The sequence below is a fragment of the Centrocercus urophasianus genome, unplaced genomic scaffold, assembly GCF_019232065.1.
Source record: "Centrocercus urophasianus isolate 14NV4802_14NV808 unplaced genomic scaffold, USGS_Curo_1.0 seq_10, whole genome shotgun sequence".
In the NCBI taxonomy this organism is placed as follows: domain Eukaryota; kingdom Metazoa; phylum Chordata; class Aves; order Galliformes; family Phasianidae; genus Centrocercus; species Centrocercus urophasianus.
The window spans coordinates 100,985,901-101,007,440 of NW_024884142.1; the positions used below are offsets into that span (position 1 = coordinate 100,985,901).

At 39.0% G+C, this 21,540-nt stretch overlaps 1 protein-coding gene across 1 annotated transcript; it reads right to left on the reverse strand.

Moving 5' to 3' along the window:
* Positions 1–950: 950 nt before the first annotated feature.
* On the reverse strand, positions 951–19,861 carry PNPT1 (polyribonucleotide nucleotidyltransferase 1). The gene is made up of 29 exons (XM_042821422.1): positions 19,476–19,861; positions 19,205–19,265; positions 18,554–18,628; positions 17,905–18,010; positions 16,889–16,938; positions 16,372–16,435; positions 16,240–16,287; positions 15,826–15,939; positions 15,386–15,572; positions 14,846–14,897; positions 14,516–14,573; positions 14,219–14,315; positions 14,008–14,110; positions 12,120–12,190; positions 10,692–10,728; positions 9,892–9,958; positions 9,701–9,790; positions 8,884–8,937; positions 8,672–8,778; positions 8,068–8,139; positions 7,899–7,962; positions 7,119–7,202; positions 6,595–6,678; positions 4,711–4,817; positions 4,566–4,621; positions 3,904–3,982; positions 2,634–2,681; positions 2,109–2,267; positions 951–1,763 (listed from the first exon to the last, which is right to left on the reverse strand). The coding sequence occupies exons 1-28, from the start codon at positions 19,859–19,861 to the stop codon at positions 2,112–2,114; spliced, it is 2,577 nt and encodes an 858-aa protein (XP_042677356.1). The 3' UTR covers positions 951–1,763; positions 2,109–2,111.
* Between the last annotated feature and the right edge of the window lie 1,679 nt (positions 19,862–21,540).

Below are 21,540 nucleotides of genomic sequence, written 5' to 3' on the forward strand. Positions count from 1 at the left end.
CCCATTTGGGATGATGGATCATTGAAACAGCTGATTATCTACATCAGCACTGACAAAAAAAAAAAAGCATATGTATATATATATATATATATATATATATATCACTATTTCAAACATGAAGAAATAGACACCTGCTCTGTGATCACAGCCAATAACCTGAAGGGAAGAGCCAAGCACCTCCAGTCACAGCCCAACCTGCTGCTATGGGCAGCTCCAAATGCAGCCAACCTGCCATCTCTCCAGGACGGTTCTCATTTACACACATTTACTATGTTCCTGGCTCCAACTGAGCTCCACTCCTCGAAGAAGAGCAGCTGGTCTGTGCTCCTCCCTGACACTTTCCAAGCCAAGTTTCCTTTCACCCCTTCCCTTTGAGCCTGGAACTTGTAACAAGTGCAGAAAGTCAGGTTGACTGTAGAGGTTTCACCCATGGAAACTTACACATCTTGCCCCCCTCCACTGAACAAACAAATTCCCCAGCACCCCCACAGTTCAGTTAGTGAGATCACCACATGGACAAACATAAGCCATCAATACTGCAGGCGAGAGTTTCAGGTTGTTCATTTTCAGACTCAAATGCAAGCACCTTATTGGCAAAGTACTAACTAAAAAGCTCCTAAGTATTTTGTGTGGTATTTTAGTAGCTGTCCCACTACAAAAAGGAACTCTACAGAAAGTTTGCTATAGTAAAGGGAAGTTACATCTTGAAAAAGCACACCATTTCATTAACACTATCAAGAACATTATCTAACAACTAGGATACCAGTCAAATTAACTAGCTTATGGTAAGTAAAGGTATTAGAATTCTTACTAAGAAATATAAGTATACAGCCCTTACAGACGAGCATGACAACTCAATGAAAGAATGACAGCTGCAAAAGAAGTTGGCGAGTCGTTTTCTTTAATATTTTAGGTTAGAGTAAAAAAAGCAAAACAATTTTTTTTTTTTTTTTTTTTTTAATACAATAAATTCACATTTCTCTTCTCCACAGTGTTGTTTTTTTTGTTTGTTTTTTCCTTCAAAAGCTCCAGAGCCCACTTGCTGTCAGAAACCTGATTATCCTATGAAGAATACCTACAAATTTGAGTACATCAGAGGGGATCTCTGTTGGATTTTTAAGATCTATATCTCACCGTAGAAGAACAAGTAGTTCTAGGGAGACCCTTGGAAATATTTTGAAATTCAAAGGATCAGGAAGCCAGACAATAGAACATAATTTTAGCAATTCTGAATCCTATGGCAGTCATCAATTTATCTGAAACAACATCAGTCATGATAAAGGAGATCATTTTTAAGTTTACACATTTTGACCAACATTTCAATCTTGTACTCAGAAAAGCCAGCAGAAGTTGGTCTGGCCAAGTATGCCTCAGCTGCTGACACTGACCAATGTACAATTCCTTCTCCCAGAAGCACTTTTTCAGCACTTCTCATCTTTACATTTCTGTCTTGAGATGACAGTGAGAAAAAAGCCTTGAGAACTGAAGTGACTGTTGGAAAAAACCCAAAACAATCCGCTCTTCAATCTGTGCAATTCCACATTCCTAGATTCTCACCATGGTACACAACATAAGAGTGTTGCTTGTTTCTGTTTTTCTTTTGAAGAGTGTTTTAATCAGTTTCAAGACTTTGAAGTTCCACATCATCTTTAACATGAACAGCATCTGTTTTAAAAATATGGTTCACTCCCATCCATATACAGATTCCTGTGAAGACATCTGCAGACTCAGGTGAAGATGGATCCAATTTTCAGGAAGAAGCCCTGGTAGATAACGGAAGAAATAGAAAATACTCTGTAACCTCATACCAGGGCACCAAATTCAGAAGCACTTGCAGTGGCAGGCTAGAGAAGATTGAATACTTAAAGAGATGTTTAAGAGGTAAAATGGTTTTGGAGAAAGTACACTGTTTAGGAAGCCGGAAACTGATGAGACATTTGAACCCACTGTACAACATCAAGCCCCTTATGAGAAGTTGTAACGTAGCTGGCAAGCAGTAATCCCACATTGCTGAAGATTAACTGTACAGAAAGGCTGATGGAACTCTATACAGTCCTTATAAGGAAGGTACAGCACAGAGCTGTCTCTCATATTGCTGGTAGCCTTACTTGTCACTGCGATGATGATGACGACTCCGGAGCAGTGCCTCCCAGGACAATACTGTTTTTGTCTGTAAGGGTTTTAAGCACGGTGGTGGCTGGTGACTGCAGAACTTTGCGAGAAAGCCTCATTCTACCATCAGTTGGATCACGCCCAAAGTATTTAACCTGTTAAGAAAACTTGCCACTTTAAGATCACCACAGTGCTTCAGACATCACAAAGTTAAACAACAACGTGAGAGTAACCAACTTAGAGAGCTAGAGCTGGCATTTTCCTTCACTTATTTTTTTTAATGTGAAGAAAATCACACACAACAGATGCTCTTCAAGTCTCTACTGCTCAGTCACATTCATATGCTGCTTAGGATAGCAGGAATATGACAGCAAAAATTCAGAGATTTTTTTTTAAATCATCAGGCATTTAAGCAGCACAGCAAAATAATCTGACAGCATTTCCTTCATAAACATAGAGAAATTCACACAAATACATGAATGGCAGGCAGTTTGTTGTCAATTTAAAGTCCATAAAATTACCTGGATTTCTTGTCCAACTTCTAATCCCAGGGCACTAGGATGTTTGATCTAGAACAGTATTTTTCAGAAAAGAAAACAAAACACTTTAATCTTACAATTTTTTAAAACAAAACATAAAAAACAAAACCCTCCTTTAGGGATTCAGCACAGCATCAATCCTTTAACTACAGTAGATTCTTTTTCTGTAAAAATACACCAAAGAAACAGTGTACAGTCTTGTATTATGAAAAATGAAAGATAAATGCCAAGTAACAGTAGCTGGAAAAGAAATACTCTCTCATTGATACAAATTATTTCAGCAACAGCAAGGCAGGAATTCAGACCTGCCCTGTCTCACCAGTTGAGAATGAAGAATAATTATATGCTCTCTACAAAACTGATGTTGTTTTGAAGTACATTGACAGTGAACTGCAAACCACTGCGAGGTGCCTGAAACAACTACTGTCTCTTGGAAGAGGCAACCAGCTGACAGAAGAACAAGGGAGAAATTACAGGTGCATTTTCCTCACAAACAAGGCAGAAGGACAGCTTCTTAGCAATGTACCTTGCAAAGGACTGTTGGCTAACGTACAGAATGCATGAGAGCAAGAAACAAAAGAATACCAGTAGATCTATTTATTGCTTGCTGCCAAGCCAGAGACTGCAGGAACCTAATTAGCGGATCGTTTATATAGATTAGACATAGAGTACACTATCAAAAATGTAGCTGACAGCTACATTTAAACAATTACTACATCCTCCTCCATCTGCATTTGTTAAAACCACACTTTTACTTCCTTAAGCCACCCCCTGCTCTTCTGTCAGCAATACATGCAGGTATTTTTCCAGCGCTGACCAAATCCTTTCTTCTATGCTTTCCCCTGTCACTAACATGAATTTCTGCTACCAGTTCTACACCAACATAGTTTTCAGGAGGAAAAAAAAAAGAGCAAAACAAGAACAATACATTTTTCTTCATCAGGCAACTTCACACAGACCTAAGTGGCTCAATACAAGCTAACGAGCAACTGCTGTGTTACAGAGGAAAGGGTATTCGACCTAAAGATGGTGGTGTGCTTAATGGCATCAAGAGCAGGATCACAGCACTCGAAAGTTAGATTGCTTGCAGCTCTAATGCAGGACAAAGGTTAAACAGGAAGTTGCTGCTAGACTAAGACTCCAAAACTCCACCAGGTGTGCAGACTAGGTAATACATACAAGGTTTAGTGAGAAATGATGTGAACTAGAAACTCTTAACTGTTTGTCTTCCACTTGTTTAAGCATTTATTACCTTCCTTTGATCAAGCTGTGAATTATGGAGTAACACTGGTGTCATGTTTGGGTACAATTTTACCATCACTCCAGAATCTCTGAAACAGAGAACAGCACTGTTATCTCAAAACACTGGGAGAGAAATTTGTTTGCAACTTATTTTGTAAACTGATTCCAAAACAAGATCTGGTAAACTTCTCATAAACAAGATTTTACTTATCATAAAAACAAAAAAACCACAAAACACACACAAAACCAAAAACCAATTTTATACCAACCATAACACGCCTTTGCATTTCTCCTTAATTGAAAGTGGGTGGAAATTATTAAAATACATTGCTCTGCAATAAGTAGAACATCCATAAAGCACATGTAATTTTCACGCTAGATTTGTTTGTCCTCACAGTAGTAAGAAGCAGGTTCCAACCACCTCTTACACACAGAGGCAAAAGACCACCTTATGGTTTATAATTTGAAGAGACATTCTAAAAACGAAGTAGCAAAAATAAACAGCCTTATTGAGAAGAGAACGTTTTCAACAGAGCAAAATATCAGGAACAGTGCAAGTGCCAAAGTCACCAACATGAGTTTGGTATCCTTTAGAAAAATCAATGTTACCTCGTGTATCAGAAATATACCCAAGGACATAAACTAAATTCAAGTTCACAGCATTCTTTGTACCTTATTTCAGTTATTGTGGCTGTATAAATTGCACCAAATTCCAAATTAACTTCTTGCTACAGGGGAAAAAAAGAAAAAAAAACAGTAAGACACATGCTCACAAAATACAATCTGAAAAACAACAACAACAAAAGTTTGTCCTTACATCATCTTTGCAGAGTTCACCAATAAATTCTCTTGCCTCATGCATAGCACTAGGTGTGGGAGCAAACATAGAATACGTCTCTTCATCCAGCTGACTTAAAGTTACACCTTAGAAACAGAATTCATTAATGAAGAGATGTCAGTGAACATCTCTAAAATTCCATCAAGCAGAAAATTCACACCAAGTAAAGGCTGGCAGAGCAAAATCATCTTGCATATTTTGACAGAGATCTGTTATAATCATTTCAAATATTCTTTGCAACAGACAGCTCTTCTACAACAACCACATCACTGGCATGCTTGTCAAATACTTGGACAAACTTGTGCCCCACATGGAATCGTTCACATTTGCAGAAGTATTCTTTATTATAATCTTCTTAAGAGGAAAAAAAGCAACATTGAACTAAACCCTGTCAAGATAAGTGTAAGAAATTAAAAATTAATTTAATATCAATCTTAATAAAACTAAAGCTTTCACTGATGGCTGATAGAAATTAAAGTGCTTCAGAGCCAGAACACAGTAAATTGCACAGTAATTCTTCACACCTCTAGACTGGTTTTTCCACCCAAAGGGAAATTTATTTTTTCCTCAATTTTTTTTCAGCTTGTCTCCTTAACAAGCACTAAAGAAGCCAGCTAGATTAAGCATTTCAAGTCCACAGCAGCTGAATCAGAACATCTTCTAAATCCATGTTTAAAATATCAGGCATTTTAAAGATTTCTACAAGTAGCTTTGTAGAACTACATTTACTACATGAAAGAAGGAAAGTACTCAGAAAAAGACTGATGTGTCTTGAAGTATCACAGCAGAGATACCTCTGTCATGGCTGAATGTTGGTTACAGTTATCTTGTTACTAAGTGGACTAAATCTAGTTTCACTGATGTCAATCATATGGACAAAAGTTGTGGCTTTTCGTGCGTGAAGCACAACAGCTCTGTTCTTCTCACACTCACAGTAGCACTTTCTGAAGTCGTCTTTAAGCACCCATGAATGCAATGATTCACTTCTTCCAAGAAACGCAACAAGCTCAGAAAACTCTCACACCACTTGTTATCAGCTGGAGCCCTGGTTCAGACCACTCCTCTAATCCCTGCACTGCGATGCTGCGCTGTATTTCTAATGTATCCCAGCATGTTAACAATATATACAAACTCTTCACAGCATGCTAGCAAAACAATGCATGGACACTGCAGGAAGGCCTCAATACCCCTTCTTAATCACAAAGCTTTAGTCCATAGACAAAGTAGCTGCGTGTATTTTACCTATCCTGAAACAGGTTGGTAACACATCAGCCTTGCCTGACTCCACTGCTCATTCAAATTATCTAGAAAATGGTCCTTGGAAGGATCTTTAACCACCTCTCATACAAGCCCCGAGAAACAATGCCATATGTGCATCATACTTCTGCAAATTCCTACTGCAAGATGAACTGCAAACAGCTCTAAAGAGAATCTACACATTTGAGCTCACTGAAGCGAGTCTTAACATCTCAAAACACAGGCATGCCTAGCAAAGACAGAGGAAATGCTTGATTTGTACCCAGCACTGGAACAGCTGAATGCACAAGTCTGAAAACATAAACCATGACATAGTCTGCATCACAAAGTACACTTTTTGCTCAACAGTACTTCTTGTGTATTTCCTAAGGTGCTCTTATTGGAGCAGAAAAGTCACTTATACCAAATAAAGTGGGAAGCTTAAGCTTCCCACTTTTAAGTTCTGAAAGGACAAAGGAGAGCATTAATGCTTAACAGTAGCTGTGATAACACTATTTGTGCTACTAACACCTGTTAATTAGAACTCTACACTAATAACTTTTGTATGGTGAAAAGACACTAAGAACACATTAGGATAAATTATCACATTAAACAAGGATGTCTTACCAGTCTTAGCTTGCAACTTCTTCAAATTATAGGCCCCAGGACCAAGGAATCTTAGCCTTTTTGATAATGGAACATGGATAGTTTCTGAAAGAGCATGTAAAGATACTCTGAAATGCTAAATATAATCCTGAACACCAACACAAAAGTCAAGTCTAATTCATTTACGTTTAATTTTTATTTGTACTATATGCTGATCAGTGATTAAATTACATTTAAGAATTAAAATAAATGAAAATATAGAATGTAAGCACCTAGAGCATAAATTACCACAAGCTGTTCCAGTAGTGACATTTATATCTATTTTGATTTCATGAGTTTCACACAGTTTCAGCTCAATTCTGCTTTCTGCTGTCAAGTAAAATGGTGCTCAGGGCAATAAAAAGCAAAAATCCACCTCAAAGCACAAAGTATCCCCAGTGGAGCAGAGACAGAAAAATGAGACATTTGTTAATAAAAGCTGTTTTCTGTAACAGCTTAAAAACTAGGAGAGGCATCAATCCATATCAACGTACAACTAATATTACCTACAACTGGTCCACTTTCTTTCCTGTTAGGTCTGGGTTTTGCCAGTGTTTCATTCATAATTTGTAAAATCTCCCTCTTGGCAGCTGCAGGGGTTGGGGAAAAGGAAGCAGTAGTTTTGCATGAGATTGTAACAAACTCAACAAACTGAAGAGCAAGTTAAAAGCAGACAAGCATCCATTCATAAAATCTACCTTCTGCCTAATGTAAAGTATCATAGTACCTTAACACAACGTGGGTAAACCCCCTCCTCCCCATCTCACCAACATATGATCTGAGTACATGACAATTTTTATTTATTCATTTTTTAACTGACGTGGCTCAGTACAATTGAATTTCTTTGCATCAGGCAACTCCAAAATACTGGAATCAAATACTTCATAACACACACCACCACCTCGATGCTGTGCCTCTATAAGTGATTTTTCTCCCCAGTCTGCTGCTACAAGTTTTAATGCATTTTTTTTTCCCCCCAAATGCAAACACTGCTCCTACAATAGTGACACTAATTGCATTTTTTCCTTCCTTCTCTTAGTAGAAAAGTAACCTCCAGAAGTAGCACATATTTTCATTGATACTATGTACAATGATATGAAACAGTGCACTGGGAAGGGTCAAGCTCTGCAGAGGCTGAACTCTCCTCTAACAAAAACATGTAACTATAATACACTGGGGGAGAGGGGTGAAATCTTCTTCTTTTTCCCCAATCTCAAATAAAAATAAAGTGCAGCTTATAATTTAATACATTTCATAATAAAATGGATGCAAACGTATGCACAAACCTGTAGCTTGTTGAATAGCTTCCATGATAATTTTTATTGGTATTCCTGGTAGTTTTAGATCAACCTAATGTGAGAACAGTTAAGAGACATCAACACATAGGGAAAGCTTTTATTTTTTAGAGAGAATCCTCTTGAAGATTAATTATAGCAGTATTTTCTGTTAGCATACCTGCAAGGCAGTTACTCCTTTACTTGTACCTGCCATCTTGAAGTCCATATCACCATAATAGTCTTCAATTCCCTGTCAGTATAAGCAGAAAAAAACCCAAACAGATTGGCCTAAATACATCCCAGTGCCAAAATTCATTACACCAAAAGCACACTCTAGGTGTCAAGAAGCCACAAAGTGGATCTGAAGCCACTTGCAGTGTTATCACTTTTCAGATTTTTTGTTCCCCCCCATTCATCTTATTTCACTGTTCCTAATGCATACGGTTTCTTTCCCTCCTTATAAATTAAGAACCTTTATGGACTCATTTTCTGAACTAATCTACAGTTGACTTGGTTCTACCAATGACTGCCAATGGAAGAAGGATGATAACGTGCATTTTTTCTCCCCAACAACCTTGCCAACAGCTCATTTTCCTCCTAATATGTTGTGCTTCTCAGTACACAAAAAAAATCCAACAGTTACAAATTGCTTTCTTCCAAGTGAAAACAGAAAACTTCTAAGAGCTTAAAAGAAATAACATAGCAGCACCTAGAATGACGTGGATACATTACAGAAGAAAGCTAGAAGCATCAACAGAAACAACTGTGCCAGCAACACTCACCAGGATGTCTGTCAGCAAACGATAATCCTCAAGATCTCCTCCTTCCGGATCGTATTTGGTAACAAGACCTACTGCCACACCTGCCACTGCACTTGATACAGGAACTCCTAATAATGGTAATTAAAAATACAGTTTTATAAGCTTGGATCATTCCAAAATCCTTTAATGTCCTGCAATATGCAGTTTATCTTCATAAGTGCCACATTTTGTACCTGCATCCATCAATGCCAGACTTCCACCACATGCAGAAGCCATTGATGAGGACCCTAAGGAGTTAGAATACAGGGGAAAAATAGCATTAAACATTGGTTAAAAGCACCTGAAATAAAACCTGCCATTTATGTTCTTCAGTGACCATCTGGAAATTGACTCTGCTAGCCAGAAGATACATTACAGCAACTCTCATACCATAATAACTAACAACACTTAGCCAGAAGGTTTCTACAGAAGAAGCGCTTCATAAAGAAATGTGTAAGACTTTGAATATTTCATGATACTGGTACCAAAAAGAAACCAACAAGCATCATAACTGATACTAAATATTCTAGAAAAGTAAGCTAGGAGCTTAATCAACTGCAGATGGGACTTATTCCCTTTCTCCACTAATTCTTCCTGCCAGGCACCAGATCTCACAACACTAAGAAATCGCTGGTGAGCCTCAAAGAACTCCTGGCCACAGAAGGGAACCTGCAGAAAGGTGAAATCAATAGCTTTCTCCCAAATGGGGAAATGAGAACAAACAGACAGAAGTTATCTGCAAGTCAGCTGCAGTTCTACACTGAATAACTGGTCTCAGCAGAAGCCTTTTTATTAAAAATCATATTTGAACTCACATTTCATAGTGATACTGTGCTGTGGGTTTATTACTCACGACCATACGTATTCTTCCCACTTCAAAGCACTTCAGATAATAGAGATACCAGATTTTAGAACTTAATTAGATTTGTGGCCTACAAACGTCCATGTCTCGATGCTTCTTTAAGAGCCAACCTCCATCCATCTCTCATTGCTCAAAGAAAATCACAGTACCGTTTGACTCTAAGACTTCTGAAGTAACTCGTATTGTGAAAGGGAAATCCTGGGGAATAACTGGTTTCAGTGCTCTCTCTGCCAGTGCACCTGGTAAAAAAAAAAATACAAAAATTGAGCTGTAAATAAAACCAACCAGACAGAAATATTAAAGCTTAGAGCATGAGACAACTTGTGTAGCCTTATCTTACCATGTCCAAGTTCTCTTCTATTCACACCAGTAACTTTGCCAATCTCATTAGTTGCATAAGGAGGAAACTGCAGACAAGAAAGAAATTCCAAGATATACATACAGAAAGCTACCATTTTTTCCACTTCAAAACACACACTTGGAGGTTTTGGCACGTCTCAAGGTGAAAACAGCAGAAACAAATGAAACAAAAATCTAGCAACCAAACAATATCAGTCACTCAGTCTGCAAGTCGAGATTATCTGACATAGAGTTTATTTTACACCTGCTTTATTCCACAGGAGAAAATAAAACAGTTGTAAGACAGCAAAGGAATAAGGCAACAAGCTTACTCTAAGGAAGCTTGTCAAACAACACGTTAGAAATCTTGCTTCTAATCTAATCTTGTCTTCCAGAAAATGCAACACATGCCTCTTGCCCATACGAAATACCACGGGTAAGTTTCAAAGCTTGTAGAAACACTATTTAGTATTGCTGCAGAATGGCAGCTGGAATGTATTTATAGTTAACTAGAAATATTTGAGCAGCTTCATCCTGTCTGCCATAATAACTCGTCCCTAAGGAGCTGACAAGTGTTAAACTACTAGAAAGACTGCATAAAATGGCAACTTGCAAATTACCTATTTAACAGTACTTTTGTTCATAAACTGCAGGATAAATTCACATATAAATTGTTACTTGTAAGTTCTAATTCAGATCTAGAAATAATTAACATCCTTGGAAGGGACCAATTTCACCTTTAAAAGCAAGACCAGAAGCTCTTACACAAATCATGCACAGTTGTGACAATATAACACTCACCTCATAGTGAAGCATGAAGTTCTTATCTTTTATTCCACTATTAAATAAAAAAGATACAACAAAACACAACAAGAACACATCAGAAGAACACCGCAGGATGTAAGTAAGTAGTTAGTAAGTAAGATTATATTCATCTATGCTTACAAATTGACCAAACCAGCAAATCTACTGATTCACTATTTGTCTTTTTTTTTTTTTTTTTTTTTTAAAGATTAAGGTTTTTTTTTTTCCCTCCTAGTAATTCTATTACAACTGTGGTCTACAAAGAAATGAGCATCATATGTCAGCTGTAGCCATTTAAACAGCCTTCCTAGTTTTATGCTCATTTTGATCCATCAGGTGATAGACAAACTTCAAGAACCAGTGTTTTACTGCACACACTTCAGTAAGGGCTAACAAATACAAGCACTCAGCAGGAGAAAGTCAAAGTCTGCAAGATTACTCAATTCACTTGAAAGATGCCTACGGTCAAACATTTTATTGCATTATCCCAAGAACTGATACTTAACAACAAATAAAAGTGCTAATCTACAAAACTCAGCTGTTTTAGGTCGAGACTTGTTTCACTGAGCTCCACCATACAGGCAGTCTCTCTCTCTTGTTTATGAAATTCTACTGGCCACTAGTTACAGAATACTTAGCATAAACTGAATTCCTGGAACAGTAAAGTTAACAAACATGGGCAAGCACCTCCAGGTCAAAAATAAAAAAGCAAATGAATAAATAAACAGAAGGAAAACAAACCTGACACTACTACGTGAAAGCTCCCACACTGATGGGATGAGATCACTGAACTGCAGCTTTAAAAGGAAGGATTTTCCTCTTCCCAACAAGTTAGCTCTCAGCAATAGAAAGTTAATGGCACAAGGGCTTGTTTGCTACACCGCAAGTTCAATTTTCCTTACTCCACTAAAAAAAGACCACAAACACTCTTTTACCCTCTGAACATTTCTATTTTTGTGATAAAATATTTTAAAAGGCTTATTCAGCAGGGAAAAAAAGAACCTGCTGCTTTTTGCATGGGAAACACTTGAACCAAGACTGACAAACACAGCAGTGCTTCGTGGGCTGCGTGTATCAGACATCAAAGAAACACTCCAAAACCTATGAGAAAGCAATGAAATGACTGGAAGACGTACCAAGTTCCAAGTATGATGGAACAAAGAGAATCAGCTTTGATATATATCTATATCTATATCTATTTTTTTTTTATATTTTTTTTTTTTCCAGGAGACCTGACATGTTGATGCAGTTTTACAAATGCAAAATTCATTTGCTATTTTCTTTCTCTCAAAACCAGGCTGGACACAACTTGCAGTACCCTTGAACTTCAAATGTGTGTCTGTAGAATTAATATATTCTTAGGTACTTTTAAGAAGGTGTTTACATTCTCACTGCTGACAAAAACACACTCAAAGATACACGTACCTCACAGCTGTTGAGATAAGATCTGATTTTACACTGGATTCTATGGAGTCAAATGTAACAGTGCAGAGAACCTGGAATAAGAAAACAAGGTAAACAGTTTTTTTTTCATACTACTGGAAAAAAATATTAAAAAAGAATGATTACAGCAACAGATAGGATGGCATCACCTACCACTTTTTCCCACATCTCAAACATTCACGTCTTGCCAAGATTGTATGATCTTACAAGTGATCACATCTAAAAATACCATTTTAATATTTCCTAGCTTGTCAGAAGCCAACAGTATGTTCTGTAAAACTGAAGTAGCTCACTTAAGAATCAAGTTGTGCAGACAGTGGTGGGCCAAATAGCAACACACAGACTTCCAGCATGCATTATTTTTAGGAGGATATGCAGGACCCAACAATCAGGAAATCAGCAAATCTTTAGTCTTTGTAGCTACCCACATACCCAACAGTGAGGCACAACTGAATCTTTCAAGAAAAACAGATGTTTAATACATAATAGGTTGGACTGGATGATCTTGTAGGTCTTTCCCAACCTTGGTGTGATTCTGTAAATAAATAACAGACCTGATCACAGAATCACCAAGGTTGGAAAAGACCTCTGAGATCATTCAGTCCAACTGTCCACCTACCAACAAGATAACCCTGCTAAACCTTGATACCACATCTACACATTTCTTAAATGTGCTCAGGGACAAGAACTCAACCACCTCCCTGGGCAGCCTGTGTCAATGCCTCACTGCTTTTTCAGAGGAGAAATCTTTCCTAATATCCAAACTGAATGCTCTTGGCCTTCTTGGCCACTTTGGCACTCTGCTGGCTCATGGTTAGCTCAGTATCAGCCAACACCCCCAGGGGTCCATTTCTTCCACAGTCTTCAAGCCACTCTGCTCCAAGCTTGTAGCATTGCGTAGGGCTGTTATGGCCAAAGTGCAGCACTCAGCACTTGGTCCTACTAAATTCCATCCCACTGGCCTCAGCCCAGCAACTCAGCCTGTCCAGATCTCTCTGTAGGCCTTCCTACCCCCAGGCAGATGGACACTTCTTCCCAGTTTGGTGTCACCTGCCAGCTTACTGAAGGTGCACTCAATCTCTTCATCCAGGTCATCAATAAAGACATGCAACAGGACAGGCCCCACCATTGACCCACGGGGAACATCACTTGTGATTAGACACCAGTTGGATGTAACTCCATTCTCCATTTATCTATAGGCTTGGCCATCCAGCCAGTTCTTTACTCAGTTAAGAGTGCACCTGTCCAAGCCACAGGCTGCCAGCTTCTCCAGAATACTGCAGCAGACCGCATCGAAAGCTTTGCTGAAGTCCAGGCAGACTCCAACAACAGCCTTTTCCTCAACCACCAAGCAGAGGTCACTCAATCATAGATCAGGTTGGCCAAGCAGGACCTGCTATTCATGAACCCACGTTGGCTGGGCCTGATCTCCCAGTCATCCCACAAATATTGTGTTAGCTCATTCAAGACAATCTATTCCATAACCCTTCCAGGCACCGAGGTCAGACTGACAGGTCTGTAGTTCTCCAGATCCTCCTTATGACCCTTTGTGTAGACCCTGAGTATAATCTTCAAACCTACTCATCTCACACTTTTGGAAAGGAATTAAAAAAAAACCAAACAGCTCATATCATACTAATGTAATTTTTAGTACTATTTCCCTTTTGATCCAGTTATATTAAAAAGATACATGAAGTTTCATTTAGAGGATCTTACTATAAACACAAGTTAACATTGCCCTACATATAAAAACCCCAATTAAGCAGATGCTAGAAAAGTTAGTCACCCAAATGCTCTCCTAAATATGAGCAACACTGTATTTCACACAGAAACCTTCTGTTTCAACATCTTTTTAACATAAAAATATTACCTGCGTTTGACCTCTCTGAAACAAGGCTGATCCATGAAGCATTTTAAACATGTTCACTTCACATCTAATATCTCTGAGGGAAGTCAAATCTCTCCCATCACACCTGAAGTGAGAAGCAGAAATTATGAGAACAGTGAAATATAGTCTTAAATTAAAAAAAAAAAAATAAAATTCAGAAGTTACTATTCAGCATGGAGTTTGACATGCTTACCTTCTGTATTCACTCAGAATAAGATTTCTAAAGATATCCTTTGAGACTGCATTGAAAGATTCCATGATTTCATATGGCTCAGCCTCTGGAAATTTTTCTAGGCATAGAATAAATAAGTAAATAAAAAAAGAAAGAAAAAGCAATTGCAACTGAAAGTAGAAAGTGAATTACAGACAACTACTAAGATAACCCTACAAAAACAAACAAACAAACACACACCAACAAACCCCATACTATACTATATTTAAGCAGTGTTATTTAAGCTTTTCTAAATACCAGGAAAGCAGAAAATAATACCTTTCAGCTGCTCCTCTGTTTCAAGTCTTATTTTGTTAATTGCTTCATCTCTAGAAACCTAGAACACAGGATTTGCAATTAGTCAACTCTACACAGCAGAACAAGGGAAATCTGGGCTGTTGTTGGGTTTGTTTTGAAGTTCAAAGTAAAAGTAACAATCTTTATGTAATTTCAGAGAGATTGACAAGTGCTGCTATAAATCAGTTCTGGTAGATAAAAACTCACAAGACAATTTATTGTTACTATTCCATACATTCAAAAAGAAGAACAAAAACTCAATCTTACTAGCTTTATTATATTAAAAATAAATCACATTGGAATTGTACTTACTTTATCGTGGCTAAAATCAGTGAACACCGCATAGATCTTGTTAAAAGCAAGTCTGCAGGAAGAAAGAATTTATGGTTTAAAGTACAACCATGTGTTTTCATGATTGTTTTTTAATTTTTGGAGATGGAACATTTTTATGAGAAGCATGAAAGCATCAGACTTCCATTTGCAAACATCACTAGCCCCAGCTGTCCATCTTACATGCTCTTGTTCCTGTCTCCTCCAAAATAAAGCTCACAAAAGCCACACAACATGGGTTTTTTTTGAGTGTCACCACTTCACAAGAATGGCATACAGCTTGCACTGACTTTTCATGTCACTTTCTTGTTTTGCCCTGCTCACTAAGCATGAAAGCAGAGCTGAAAGATGGGGTCCCTAAGTTTCACTCGAAAATGCTGCAAGAAATCCAGAAAGCTTAAAAGATGATGTTGTGGAATAACACTCCATGCTTTTTGGTCACAGATGACTAAATAATCTTTAAGTATATATTTTTGAGCCAGCTAATAGACATCAGACCAAAACTGTTTGTTCCCAACTTACTTCTTGGCACATTCCACAATCTCTTCAGGAGCAACAAATAATTTCTGAACAGTTCTCTTGACAACACCACGTTCTTTCACCAGCTGTTGAATTCCTTGAATTATGTGCTGGGTTTGCTTCACCCCTACTTTGATAGCATGACAGAAATCTTGTTGCAATATATTCTCAGCAGTTGCTTCCAACATAACTATCAATGGAAAATTAAAAATTATTAAAAACAAACAAACAATCCACAGAAATTCACTTAATCTATAATTTAACCAAGGAAATACACATTACCCATCAATGGTGTAAACACAGTGGAAATTATTTTACCTTGAAGTTTCTTATCAATATTGTCTAAAGATATTTTTCTGACCTCTGAAAATTCTATCTGTAACGAGGCATTTACTTCATTTTCAAACTGAACATTCAAGAGATATTAATTATTATCTACTTACCCACTTGGTTTTGTGGGGCTGCAGCAACAACTAAATTCAAAGCGCTAGAAGACATTTGTTTTCGAGTTGGGTTGATTACAGTTTCTCCATCAACCAGGCCTACCCTGACTGCACCTAGAAAAAAACTCCAGAAAATTATTATTAAAATAAAAACACATTTTTTTTTAAGGCATCATTTTACTTTGAGAACCATACATTTAAAAACAATAATATTTCAAAATAAATCAAAATAAATTTTGTCTAGGAAAAAACCCAACGATTTGAAGTACTACAATTTTATTCACCATGAAGTGAATTTCACCACCTTAAACAAGATAGCAACCTCCACATTCAGAGTTTTGTTAGAAGAAGCCAACTGTTGCCTAATTCTTCCATTATGCTCAGGCCACCCATGATTTCAAAACACATACTTACCAACAGGACCATTCCATGGGATATCAGATAAAGCAAGGGCTGCAGAAGCTAGAATAAAAAGATAAAAATTCCTATTAGCACAAAGAGATTACATTAAAATCACGAGCAACATGTTGCTGACAGCACTCTTACCTCCATTAATTGCTAGAACATCAGGATCATTGACACCATCTACTGCTAAAAGATTACAAAGGATCTGGCATAAGATAAAAGACAATAAATAATTTTGACCTACACATCTGTATTAGCTATCATCAGAAAGCTAAAGACAAAACAACAAAGCATTTCACAAACTTCTACAGCATTAGCTACAAAGGAAAGCCAGCTCAGGTGCTTAAGCCAGGAGGTTAATGCTGAAGAACCAGAACACTGATGCTAAAGCAATGTCAGGTAACATTATTTTTTGTTTCCCTTGCTGTACTCAGTGTTTTTGAATTTGTCTCCGCACCTCTGTAACAAAATTTGAGAACCAGCATGCAATGAGAGTTTAAAGACACAAAAATGAGAAACTAAAAAGCAGAATCACAGAATCAGCCTGTTTTTCGAAGCATAAGCCCAATCTTCATGCTAACATAATTGCTTTTCCTAAAGTAGTTTCTACATCACGTGTGATTTTCTTCCATTCTAAAGGCGAAGGACTGTGACTTACCTGTGTATCATAAAAGTAGCCTACTGGAAAGAGGGGTCTGATTGACCTATCTGCAAAAGAAACATCCAAATGTTCAGTTTTCAGTAGCCAGTGCCAGCTCATCTTCTCATAAACTCCACAAGAAGCTGACAAGATCATTTAAATGAACAACTCAAGCAAACAAGAAGAGAAAAACCCAGGAAGAAATGCAGTACGATATATAATCAGTGCCAAAATTCCATCAGCACTCAGGGAAAATAAGAATATGAGTGAGTGCATCCATCACCATGAAACACAGGATAAAAACACTTTTAAGGAGTCTTCATGGTTTGTAATGGTTAAATGGTTATAATCTTTTTACCAGAAATGTTTCTAATGAAGGGACACGAAAAAGATACAGACCTCAAGGTGAAACAGCAAAAGCATGTTGGTTACTTCCAAGATGCCTAGAAGCTCTTAATTTTATCTGCAAACTTTTAGAACCCAGGCCTTACAGTTCTTCTCAACTCAAAAGTGCAGTCTTAAAATACTGATGCATTTGACATCAGCTTTATGTAAATGTTGAACTTCAATTTTACCCACAAAATCATTTTTATCCATGGTAGAAATGACTTTTCCAGCAGAATCAAGAGGCACAGACTGAACGTGTACCATTCAGTAAGTTGGTGTCTCAGTTCTTTTGAGTTTACCTTGTTTGTTTTTTCAGTCTTTCCAAATAGATGTGCAACTGGAGAGGTGACCTCTCATTAGGATGAGAACTTAGGTGCTATAATCTCAGAGGTGCCAACAAGGAAGTTCAAGATCCAGATGTGTAACAAAAATAGGTGCAAAAAAAAGCCCCAGCTGACATAATTTTTTAAAATTAGCCCTGTTAAACTTTACCATGAGCAATTTTGCTTTTTTTTTTTTTTTCCCCTGATATTATTGCAGAAACAATCAACTTTGCAGGACACAGCTATAAATTACTGCCTCTTTTCAAACACACATGATGTGATGAAATATTTTTAAGTACCGCCAATAAAATGAATGCATCCTACCTATTACTCTGCTTGTGAGAATTTCTTTATCAGTAGTACCAAGTTCTCTTCTTAGATAGTTTGTTGGAATCCTTCCTGCTGCTGCAGCTTTCTGGCGATAGTCAACCTTTCAAAAAACAAAAGCAGGATTCTTAAAGACATCGGACCACTAATTTCAGAGCTACAGAATCACTCAAGCTAGAAGAGATGCTCAGAGCAAAGTCAGTGCTGAATCAACTGCACCCTGAGTGATGAGTGTTAATTCCAGCTCACGGATACAAGCATCAAACAGGCAATGCCCCAGGATAGACCCCCTGAAAAACGTACTGTTAATCAGCCATAAGTTAGAATATGAATCCTTAACCTCTAATAGCCCAAGAGTCACAATCCAAACAGCCTCCCCACACATCTAAACTATAATGTTTGAAGTCTGTTGTTGCAGCACGCATCCAAATCCACAAGGCTTTTGGTAGGTAGACAGCATCTATGGCTCATCCTTCATCCACAGATGTAATACTTTGATCGTATTGTTTTATTCTGAAACCCAACTTTGTGCTCTGCTTTTTGCCTTCTTTGCTCCCCTCGGTATCTTCAGCTTTTTGTTCAATGACTCGTGCAGCTAAAGGCTGCTAATGATCACTAGAAAACAACTTCTGGCATTAAAACTTACCACTAATGGCATGAATTGAGACGGAGAAGGTTTGGTTTTACTGACTGCTGTGACCATCACTGCTGTGTCACCTAGCTGGATCAAGGAAAAACATACTGTATAATCAATGGATATCAAGATGTTACAATCACAAAATAAACAAGAGAGTTAGGCGAAGTGGACTATGATAACAAAAGAGAATAAATGGAAGGCTTACCCTTATGCTGGGCTCACCACAAAACAGAAGGAGGGATCTCCAGACAAGATCCTTCCCCACTGGTAGCCAGCTCTTAAATAGGTCTAGGAAGGGAGGAGCCAGGCTCCACCCCTTCCAGCAGCACAGGTGAATTGCCTTCAGCTGTGCTCCTTCGGCTGGCTCATGGCTCACCTCAGGTGATCAATCAGAGGTTCAGGCCGTGTAGTTCCCGTACACTTACTGAGATTATCCACCAGATAGCATTTAAAGCCCCAAACTTAATATTAAAATTATAGTTCAAAACATTCTCTATAGAAAAAACTCACATAATTCCACGGTTGCAGCAGCAGCCGTTCAGAAAGAAGGGCCTGCCCCCACCCTCCCCATAGGGCATATATTGCTCCTTCAGGCCCATTGCTCCTCTGCACACCCCGATGTCCCACTAAGATGTGAAGTTTCCCTGGGGCCGTTTTTACCTGAACGACAGCAGCTCCATCAGCAAACCTGGCAAGTTTCCCAGAAGACAGTTCCATCTTCCTGTTGGAAAGAAAGAACCCCGTACTGACAACAACCGCAAATCCACGGCGAGTTCACCTGCGGCATCCATTCGGAACGATGTTCGTGCTGATACCTGAGGACTCATGACGCACACAAAAGCCCAACGCCTCGCTCCAACGCGCCTTTGCCTCACAGCTCTTCCAGCCCACAGACCCGGCCCCGCGCAGCAGCCGCCGCGCTACCCCTCACCTGCCCCCGACGTCCACCGTCACGGCACAGCTGGGCCCACGTTCCGCCGCCGCGCTGCGGGCAGACACCAGCCGCGTTCCGCCGCCAGGCAGCAGGAAGCGCCGCCATCGCGTCACGGCCCGACCGCCGACTGCTCCGACGGACAGACTGCCGAACGCGACGCGCCGACAACTCGTGGCGGCGGCCATCGCGCCGAGGCTGGGCGGGCACCTCGTCGACAGTCGGCATCCTATTGGCTGCTGGAGGGGCTGGGGGCGGGCCGCCGCGCAGTAAGCTCGAAGCGGATTGGCTCTCCACCCGGCGGTTTCGTTTCGATTCCGCTGTGTGAGCGCAGCGCCGCGCCTCCTGGCGGAGTCAGGGCGGGTACGGCGGCCGGGAAGGGCCATGCGAGGAGGCGGGACTGTCCGTGGCTTCACCCGGATCCTGAGCACACCGCTGCGGCTCTGTTTTAGTATCAAAGCACATGAGGTGGCAGAGCAAGAGCGTTAGCCAGGCTTTCCTGCGTTCACATTCGCTCTTCTGTCGACTTCTTTGAATGATTTTTGTCATTATTACTCATTAAAGCTGCTATTCTCATAACAAGTCAGCGTTCAAAGCTCTGTTGTGTTATAATAACATAAAGGACAGAAGCAACACAATCTTTTGTTCTCCTAACTTCAGTCATCAGTCACATAACGGAGTTGAAACTTGTATCTGTAAGAAAGAACAACGTGAGAATGCAACAGAGCTTTTAAACTAAGGAGCAGTGACGCAAACTTCATGCTTCAAGAAGAAAATAATCAATTTAATTTGACTTATAGTAACATATATGCCCCCAAGAACACAGATCACTTCTAGCTTCTCCATTCACATTTCCTCAACTAGTTTGGGATCAGGACAGGAGATGTGGCTTTCTTCCAGATCTATGGTTACACACTGCAGATGCCAGTAAACCAGAAGTAAGCCTGTATCTTGCACTCTACCTTCAAAACTGTAGCTCCTGAACCACACACCAACATCCTAGAAGTCAAAAAATACCTACAAGGTATTTTTTCAGTCCTGTTTCACATGATTCCTCTTCTCATATTGAAGAGCACTGCACATAGGAAACTACACTAACAAGATCACTTTATAAAATTAACATCTGCATTCTGTCATTCAGGTCTCACCTGGGAAAACCAGTCTTTTCTGACTATGTAACCCATTATTATCTTCCTAAAACAGCATAGCATGGCAAATTGCTGGTCCATACACCATGCTCTGAAGGCTAGCACACATGGACTCCTCCTCATCAAGAGGAAATAATAAGCTCTAGAGACAAAGAACCGCTGCTGCCAATGCCCTACCCACAGATGTTCAGCAGTCATAAATAAAAGCTAGTTTCAGCTCCACTGACAGCACATGTGGAGATAGATTTCTCTTTGCTATTGTATTGTAAATGTGACCATCCAGAGTCCTGACAACAACTCAAAATGCTAATTAAAATTGTACACATCAGCCTTGGAAGTAGACATACACTCCTTTTGTCTAAGACTAAAATCCCCTCCCCCCAAAATAGATTCATTCACACACACTTATATATCTCACCCAGATTACCCAGTGTTTATCTCTTAGTAACCTTGCCATTAGGTTGGCCAGCTGTCCTTAAATAAGCCCCCCTAAGAGTGAGGTTAGAGTGAGAAAACACATTGAAATTCTTCCTTGAGCTGTTGTTCCCATCATGCCTTCATACCACACACATCTCCACAGAGCAGAACATTCAAAATCCATTCTTTGCCACTCTTTCTTTTTTTTTTTTTTTTAATGGTAATTAAGAGTGAGCATTGCTTTGTTTCATTTGAAAAATTTGCCTCCGTAATGTGTAGAAATGTAACTACACTGCTCCTTTAGAAATTCTTTCTTTAATTATTTCAAAGTCTTTCATAATGCCTGCGCTATTTACTCTGTCCTGTAATTATAAATGCACTGATAGTAATCTGACATTGCATCCTAAAGAAACCATTAGCAACTTCAGGATGTATGCATTTCCTCTGCTCAGAGATCACACAGTTACTCCTGCAGCACAAACCTCAGCCCATCAGGAAAC

Coding starts and splice junctions, on each gene's coding strand:
- PNPT1 (XM_042821422.1), bottom strand. CDS start 19,861: ATGGCCCTTCCCGGCCGCCGTACCCGCCCTGACTCCGCCAGGAGGCGC. Junction 15,573..15,825: donor AGCCCCACAAAACCAAGTGG/GTAAGTAGATAA, acceptor TTCCATTGATAG/TTATGTTGGAAGCAACTGCT. Junction 14,898..15,385: donor ATTGTGGAATGTGCCAAGAA/GTAAGTTGGGAA, acceptor TTCTTCCTGCAG/ACTTGCTTTTAACAAGATCT.